Source organism: Microtus ochrogaster, linkage group LG2, assembly GCF_000317375.1.
Source record: "Microtus ochrogaster isolate Prairie Vole_2 linkage group LG2, MicOch1.0, whole genome shotgun sequence".
In the NCBI taxonomy this organism is placed as follows: Eukaryota; Metazoa; Chordata; class Mammalia; order Rodentia; family Cricetidae; genus Microtus; species Microtus ochrogaster.
This window is the reverse complement of record NC_022028.1, coordinates 50,655,414-50,664,181: the sequence shown is the minus strand read 5'-3', so window position 1 is coordinate 50,664,181 and position 8,768 is coordinate 50,655,414. Positions and strand designations below refer to the sequence as shown.

Genomic DNA, 8,768 nt, shown 5'->3' with positions numbered 1-8,768 from the left:
AAAGAATCTCAGTTTTGACTTCTTTTAATAAACTCAATAACTGTTGGGGGTTTTGTTGTTTTGTTTTGTTTTTTTTTTTTTTTTTGAGTGTTAGGGATTGAGTTAAAACATGCTAGACAAGCATTCTTTACTGGATAAATACCCACAGCACCCTTAGTGACTTTGAGAAGTATAAAATTTGACACTAGGCAGCGAGATGGCTCAGTGAGTAGAGGCATCTGTATGCAGACGACTTCCTGCAGAGAACCAGTTTCTGAGATTGTCTTCAGAACGCTACATGCATGCCATAGCATAGATGGGCCTGTATATACATGATACACACACATACACACCGTGAGAAAAGCTGTTTTTGAGGTGGCAACACTTGGCTGGGCTGGACATGACATTCTACAAGGGCTGTGTAAAGTTACCAAGTCAATGTCCAGTATCAGGCATTCCTGCCCATCTCAGAGTGGAGGCTTCCTGGATGAAGGACAGGTTTGTCAGATGGGGGAGCCCTGTCCTGCTCTGGGGGCAGACAGCTTGTGTGTCTCCTGCCTGTGTGCTCTTTCCAGCCTCAGCATTTGTGCGTGCTGTGACCATATGGTCTTCTACCCAGAGCTCCCAGCACACTGCTTCATCTCACAGCCATCTGGAACACTGCCAGAGGGATTTGGAATTGTCTCTCTGTGCTCCTCAGGGATTGATGTTTCTTGGCAGAGACTTAAGCCCCTTCTTGCTCTGAGCACTCAGAACCCTAATCTCCCCACTCCCAGTAAATAGTCACCCTTGGTCAATGTTTATGACTTTCTTCTCCCTGTAGAGAAAGATGGTTATTGAAGACGAAACAGAGTTCTGTGGGGAAGAGCTGCTTCACAGTGTGCTGAAATGTAAGGTAAGGCTGGGTTGGGACAGGTGAGGCCCGTGGGTAAGGTGAATGGGGCTTTGCTAGTTGTTGTTGGTGGGAGTGTGCCATTTAGGCTTTTCCTAGAGATGGGAAGTATATGTGATGCATATGTTCAAGATGGTATTTTTCTGTTGTGTTGTCTATGTGGTCACTGAGGCACTCACTTAACCTGTGAGTGAGTGTGTAAGATCCTGCTAATACCCAGTGGGCCTGGTGAAGTTTACAGTCACCTTTTAGCATCAAACAAATCAGTATTTGAACCTCAATTCTACAATGTTCTTCTGTGTGACCATGGGCTAGTAGCTTGGGTGCCTCTGAGTTTGTCTTCTGTAAAGTTGTAGAAGGTACTTCTCTGGGTGGTTGTGAGTGTTAATGAAGTTAGAGTGTCGCAACACATGGTCGGGCACATGTTAGCTTCCCCTTACACCTTCTGGCCTGACTGTAGGAAGCACACACCTGGGTTCTCTGAGGAGGATGTCGGCTTCCTCACAAAGCTCTTAGTTTTGACAGACAGGGTTGGGAATATATCCATAAGGTGACTGTGTCTCAGGTGTAATGAGGGGAGTTAGAAGGAAGCAGGATTCTCCCCATCCCCACCCCATACCATGTGTGTGTGGTGGGGGTAGATATCCTTAGGTGACCCTGGTCTTGATTTATTTTTGAGCTTATTTGTTTGTTTATTTGTTTGTTTGTTTGTTTGTTTTTGAGACAGGGTTTCTCTGTGTATCCCTGGCTGTCCTGGAACTTACTCTGTAGACTTTGAATTCTGAGATCTGCTTGCCTCTGCCTCCCAAGTGCTGGGATTAAAGGTGTGTGTCACCACTGCCCAGCTTGTTTTTAAATTTGGAGTCCCAATCAAGGGATCCTGAGTGCCAGAACTTAAATCTCTGGAAGGTCATGGTGATACTGGGAAAGATTTGCTATGAGAAACATTTTTTACTTTCTGTGTAGCAGAAGTGCTTTCAACCCCTTAACCACAGCTAGGCACCTGATTCATTGAGGGTTTTACCACTTTACTGGCAAGGTAGTTGAGGGTCAGAGTGATTGAGCAACTTGTCAGGTTCATACAACTGGATAGTTCAGAGTTGAGATGCAGCAGGAACCCAGTTCCTCAGAGGACAGTGAGTCTTAGACCTTGGTCCTGCCCAAGAGGACCTGATGTGATGTTTGCTGTAGAGTCTCCTTCTCTTTTGGCAGAGTGTGTTTGACATCCTGGATGGGGAGGAGATGAGGCGAGCTCGTACCAGAGCCAATCCCTATGAGATGATCCGAGGAGTCTTCTTCCTTAACAGGTGTGCTGGACACCCTTCCTTCCTCTTGACCTCTCCACCTTTCGTCTGAGCCTCAGCTGTCTGTACGCCTGGGACTGACCCATGCTTTTTCATCTTGCTTTGTTACAGGGCAGCGATGAAGATGGCTAACATGGATTTTGTGTTTGATCGTATGTTCACAAATCCCCTGGACTCTCAAGGGGTGAGATTTGTGTGCTGAGTGGACTTAAGCTTCAGTAGCTCACAGATTGCCATTTGTTAAGTGCAAGTGTGTTTTGCTCTGTATTCCCCAGATGGAGTCCTTCAGTGCTCCCTGGTCCCAGGACTGTCCCAGTATGCAGGCTCTAAAGATCTGTGATTTCAGCAGGGTTATTTTCTCTTTCTGTGTGGGATCATAATTATGAGACTTTGGCCTTTCTCTAGAAACGGTAGAGCAAAATGATTTTCTGCTCTGCTACATCTCATTTCTCTGAACATTGGCGCTCCATAATGATAGAGAAAGCATAAAAGGAAATTTCATTCTAGAATTCCCTTTGGGGTTGAAGCATTTTTAACCACTCCTAGAAGGTTGGTTTTCTTCACAGTGACAGGGCCAGGAGCCAGCTGTCCTCAGACCTGTTCCTACTTCACACACCCTCATTCTACTAGACCCCCACCCCATTACCCACTGGCTAGAGGAACTTATTTCTAAGGTCTTTGATGTTTCAGTTCCACCTGCCTAACTACTTGTTCCATGCTGGTAAAGCTGACATGTAGACCCTCCAGCCTTCACCCATCTCCTCTTCTCTGGCGCATCCCCATGTTCCAGGGCCAGCCAGCAGCAGAAAAGGCTCTTGGAATTAGCATCTTGAGAAAATTAGGTTGATACAATGTTGATTTAATTTTCTGAGCTCCCAGTGATTTCCTCTAAAGGCAATTTCTAGCAGAGGAGCTCTGTTAAACTGAGGGGAAGTCATAGCATCATCTGGGCTGTTGGATGTGTCCGCCCTCAGCAGCTGCTATCTGCTTATTGTTTTTTGCTGTCATGAGAATGAAGTAGGCACCAGAATTGTACCATTCAGATCAAGGGTGGATGTTTGTTAAACCATAAGGAAATGCACTGTGTTTGGAAAGCTTCAGGGAGCTTCTTGACCTGAGTTGTTAGTGGCCAGGAAGAATGGCCCTGTCAGAGATGTGTCTTTGCACTCCACGATAAAAAGTAGTTTCTCTTTAACCCTAGTACGTACTTCTTTTTATCTCCATTTTCCCTGAGGACCTGAGTGAAAGCCAAGCAGGCCTGGTGTGTTTTCAGGGACCAGCTGTCTCCAGAGGTGGGAGTGGCTAGAAGCCTAGGCATGCTGCAGTCTTAGAGATGTTTGGGTTAGGCCTGTGTCTCAGAAAAATGGAAGCTTGGAGTGGTGTGGAGAAGGAGAGAAGAGGTATTCTGAGGTTTCATAATTGGTCTTTGGTGCTATAGATTATGGGAGAAGGAAAAAAGGAACTAGGGGAAGAAAAAGAAATTGGGAGCTAGATTTAGATCCTTGAGGGGGTTTTGTGCTTGAGGATGCTATTTATTAGGTAAGAAAAGCTTGTCTGTAAAGTGTGATAGAAGAAAAAGTCAATGTGGATATTTACCTTTTGTCCTTGATAATGGAAATGAGGCAGCATCAACAGTGCCCCGTTTGTGTGCAGTACTGCACTTGAGAGAAAAATATCAAAAAACCAAGAGTTTTGACTCCAAGAAAGTTGGTCTAGTTGAATATAATGCCATCTTGTATTTGTGATGACTATAGTTTTAGAAAGACCTTGGCCACAGGTTGCATTTTTTAATTCTACAGCCGCCTTAAGAAATACCTACATTCATCCCAATTACAGTTGAGCAATTGAGCTTAATAGCTTCAGATGTGTGCTTGTCCTTGACTGCAGTGAGGAAATGGCAGAGCTAAGAACCAGCTGTTCTTCTAGGAGCAGAATTCTGGACAGGGCTTATAAAGGTCCCTTGTTCTTATTTTGGGACAAGGTCTTGTTACGTAACCCGGACTAGCCTTGAACTCACTCTTGTATCAGCCTCCCAAGTGCTGGATGGTATATGAGCACTACTGTGCCCCAGCAAGTCACTGGTTTTGAAATCACAAGATGAGATCATAGGTAGGCACCTTATGGAGGCCAGATACTCTTGAGTCTTTGAGTTTCTTGCTTCCCTTTGGCTAGAGGGGCTAGAGCTTCAGGCTAAGGCCTCAGTGCTGAGAAACATTGTTTTCTTTTTGTGCAGTGTTTACAGTGCTTAAACTTAAGACTGCCACATACCCACTGTGTTGGCTGTATTATATTGGTAACTTTTATCTAACTCTAAACTTACTCCAAAGTAAAGATAATTGAAGGACAAAATGGGAGAAGCACCCAGGGAGAGAAGATCGAGGCTATGATGTAGGAGGGCAGGTCCTTGAAGCTGGGAGGTGGGCAGTGTTTTTCCTCAGGAGAACAATCTAATGATCAGGCTTCTGGACTCTGACCTAGCTTTGTTCCAACTGGTGTGGGCAGGTTGCTTTGTGTCTTTGTGTTTCTGTTGGCAATGTTCTGCTTACTAGGACACAAGAAAGGCAGAGTGTGGTGAGGAAAACAACCTGGGACATGAAAATGCCTCTATGATAGATGATAGACAGAGATGCTTTCATTGGGAGTCTGAGTTGGCCTGGTTATGAGAAAAGTGTTCAGGATATTTTGGGTGAGGGGGCTCCAGAGGATACTGGTAACTGAGGAAAAAAAATACTGGGTGTGGAGGGCCTGGTGGGAGCTCTGGATCATACTTGCCAATAGGCTGGGTTTTTTGCCTCCTCTTCCCTGAGTTCTCCTTTCTTTTCCTTACTGAGCCATCTGTTATCCCTGTGTCCTTGTCTTCCACTTCTCTTTCAGAAGCCACTGGTGAAGGACCGGGACATTGACCTTCTGTACTTTGCGGATGTCTGCGCAGGCCCAGGTGGCTTCTCAGAGTACGTGCTGTGGAGGAAGAAGTGGCATGCAAAAGGCTTTGGGATGACTCTGAAGGGCCCTAATGACTTCAAACTAGAGGACTTCTACTCAGCCTCCAGTGAGCTCTTCGAGCCGTACTATGGTAGGGACATTGACCAGGGCAGAGACTAGGAGAGTGGCTGCTGTGTGGGGACTTGAGGCCAAAGCTGTTGCTACCTGTGTTCTTCCTAGTTTATTAGCTGGAGTTCACTGTCGCTGGCATGGGGGTCTTGGAGCCCTTTGAAGTATCTTTTTAAAAAAAACAAACAAAACACAGGCCTGTATTAATTCTTCCTTGCAGGATTGTGGTTTTTGTGTGGTGATGGGGGATAATGAAAGTGCCTAATTCCTAGATGAAAAGTAGCAAGGTTATTAACAAACACACATCAGCCCCTCTGGGTTGTGTGAACTACATTTGCTAGCAGACAGCTCGGTAGCTGCAGCAGTCTCCCTGCCCTGACAAGTAGACTAGGATCTGTCAGCAGATCTAAACTCTTTACTGACAGTCCTTACTGGAGGTTGATGTTGAGTGTTTTTGTCTTGATTTTGTTTTCTGTTTTTGTTTGTGTTGTTGTTGTTGTTTGTTTTGGAGACAGGGTCTTCCTATATAGCCCTGGCTGGCCTGGAACTAACTATGTAGATCAGGCTAGCATTAACTCACAGAGATCTGCATGCTTCAGCTTCCCAAGTGCTAGGATTAAAGGTGTAGACCACCATGCTCAGCTTGAATTTTTTGATGTTTAGAGAAAGGGTCTTACTTTGTGTTCCAGGCCAACCTAAAACTTCCTGTGTATCCCAGATTAGCTTTAAATTCATGGGTTGTCCTGCTTCAGCCTCCTGAATACCTGTAGGCATGAGCCTTTATGCCTGGCTAATACTGTTTTTTTTAGCATAAATGCTTTAAAGAGGAAGATCCTCTGCTTCAATTGATGTCTCTTGGCTGGTCAGTTCCCTTTGAACCCTGGCTTTGAGAGCAGGGCTTCATTCTTGCCAGTCTGTGTCCATAGGTGGGATGGGTCCTGGGTCTTGGAGCTTACTTGGTATCTGTGCTCACTCTCTGAGGGCTCCTGGCTCAACTACCAGCAGTAGGCAGACTCACCTGTCTTGTTAGGTGAGGGCGGGGTTCTCGGAGAGCTCCAGACAGCAGGCAAACTGACAGGGTTCTTGTGTCCCATCAGGTGAGGGCGGGGTCGATGGGGATGGAGATATTACCCGTCCGGAAAACATCAATGCATTTCGGAATTTTGTCCTGGACAACACAGATCGCAAGGGTGTCCACTTTCTCATGGCAGATGGGGTAGGTGACTGTCCCTGTAAAGATGTGTTGTGAATTTAGAGGGTTGTTTCTTGTTTGCTGTTCAGGGGTCCTGGTCTTGGGCATACTAAATAAGTGTGCTGCATCTGAGCCCCCCCCTTGAGAAATACTTTGGTTTTGTTCTTTAGCTGCCACCATAAATGATAACTCACTGTTCATATAGTAGAGATGCACATTTTTACTTACTTTATACATTTCCCTACAATTTTTGTAAAGACTATACTATCATAGACACATTTGCTTGAGCTTACTTTGCTGACAAAAAGACCTTAGTTGCTAAGGAGCTGATGAGGCATGGACTCCAGTTGAAATCAACTAGGCAAAAACTGAATGGGAGGCACACTGCCATTACTTGTCATCGTCGTAGTTGTTGAGGTTGTCTACAGGTGGTCTCCACTAGACTCTCATGCACTGACAGATAGGTACTTAAACAGTAGCGACAGCAGCATAGACTCCTTGGAGGCCCTTGACTGGCTGAAGTGAATTTTCAAGGGCCCACCTAAGCAGCCAGAGAACCAACCAACCACCGCACTGTTCAGCAGAGGCTCTCACCCAGTATCTCATGTCACGGGTGACTCCTGATGGGAGCCACCAGCTACAGGATCACATAGCTGGGGTTCAGAAGAGCCTTGTGAGTTGTGTGTGGAAGGAAGGGAGAATGTCAGAGGGGCCTGAGGATGCCCTGGCTCCCTGAAGCCCTGTACACAGACAGCAGATGAACAAGGGTTGAGGCTGGCTAAGAGGAAGGGGCTGCTGCTATTGAGCAGATGTGTAGTCTGCCAGTTCTGCCTTTTCTTCCTTTAAGTAGTGGACAGCAAGCAGAGCTGTAAAGCTCACAGATTTTCTGCTTTGGTAGCAGGAGGACTGGCCTGGCCTTTTGATTTATTTCTATTGCTTACTAATTTTAAATGTTTGTTGTATATGGTAATGTGTTACACAAAGATTTTTTTCATACAAGTATATATTGTACATTGAACATTCCTACCCCCATCTCTTTATCTTTTTCCCTTCTGTTATTTTTCAGTTTTCTTTTTTTAGTCAGTATCCGCAATAGCTCTGGCTGGCCTCAGACTTATAAGATGAAGCTGGCCTTGACTTCTCATCCTCTAGCCTCTACCTCCCAAGTGCTGGAATTATAGGCATGTGCCACCATCCCTGACTTTGTTACAGAGCTAATTAATAATTCAAAAAGAAATAAGCATTTTGAGAATCTTCTTTAAGTCTGGGAGACAATGGCAAACATTACTTACTTTTATAGGCCTGCATCAGTGAGATCTGGCCTATGGGGGCAGCTTACTAGAAGCTAGTGCTCTCGCTGGCTCTCCTGTATAAAATTATAGCATGCAACACAGTTTGTCCTGAGTGTACGGCTTAGAAGTATTTGTCTAGTCACTCTGCTGTGCAGCTGGTTTCCAGAACTTTTTCATTTTGTAAAACTGAAACTACCCATTAGAGCACAGTCCTTCTTCCCCCTCCCCCTGCTCCATTGCCTGCCTCTTTTATGTGAGTGTAAGCATGGTTTGTGACTGGCACCTCCTTGCTGATAGGAGATGCTCTAGGAATCACAGCATTCTTTGAGCAAACCTTGGCCTGTAAGTGTGCCAGCTAGAGGGAACGGGCTCCACAGCTAAGGACAGAGTAGTGGGTATTGTAAGTAAATCCTTACTCTGTAATTCTCTTTGTCAGACGGGGGCCTTCGGAGGTAGTGTAGTGGCACAGCCCCATCAGATTATTCTCCTGACATTTACTTCCTGTCTTCTTAGGACTTAAATATTTGTTTTCTATGTCGCAGTTGACCAGTGATAAGTCAGTACTTTGCGTCTCTTCTGCCTTATTTATCTCTGGGTTCCCGTGTGAATTTCAAGGTTTTTTGGACCATTTCTTTGGAAAAGCAGACTTGGTCCTGTGGTTTAGGAGTGATAAAGTGGGAAGGTAGCTCAAGTTCAGCAGTTAGGCCAGGTCCTTTGTAATTGACCACATTACTTAGATAAAGAAATTGAAATGCTGATCAGTCAAATTGTGGCCATCTGATGCTACCATAAGCTCCTGATGAGATGAGGTAAGGATGTGATTCTCAGTCCTTCCCATTTCTCTTTCCATCCATGTGCTCTCCTTCCAGGGTTTCTCTGTGGAGGGGCAGGAGAACCTGCAGGAGATCCTCAGCAAGCAGCTGCTGCTGTGTCAGTTCCTCATGGCGCTGTCTGTTGTCAGGACAGGTGACACCTCCTCAGTTCTCCCTCACTAAGGACTTACTGGGGCCCTTTTGACAAGAGCATGTATGGGAGTTGGTTAAGAAATTTTTAAAAAA

The 8,768-nt window shown here is 45.4% G+C and overlaps 1 protein-coding gene across 1 annotated transcript in view; it reads left to right on the top strand.

The window, feature by feature from the left end:
- Nucleotides 1–8,768, top strand: part of LOC101991022 (cap-specific mRNA (nucleoside-2'-O-)-methyltransferase 1) — an 89,819-nt gene that overhangs the window by 64,178 nt on the left and 16,873 nt on the right. The window contains 6 exon segments of the mRNA XM_013351184.2: nt 803–874; nt 2,084–2,178; nt 2,287–2,359; nt 5,050–5,248; nt 6,324–6,442; nt 8,580–8,744. Coding sequence (XP_013206638.1) covers nt 803–874; nt 2,084–2,178; nt 2,287–2,359; nt 5,050–5,248; nt 6,324–6,442; nt 8,580–8,744 — 723 coding nt within the window.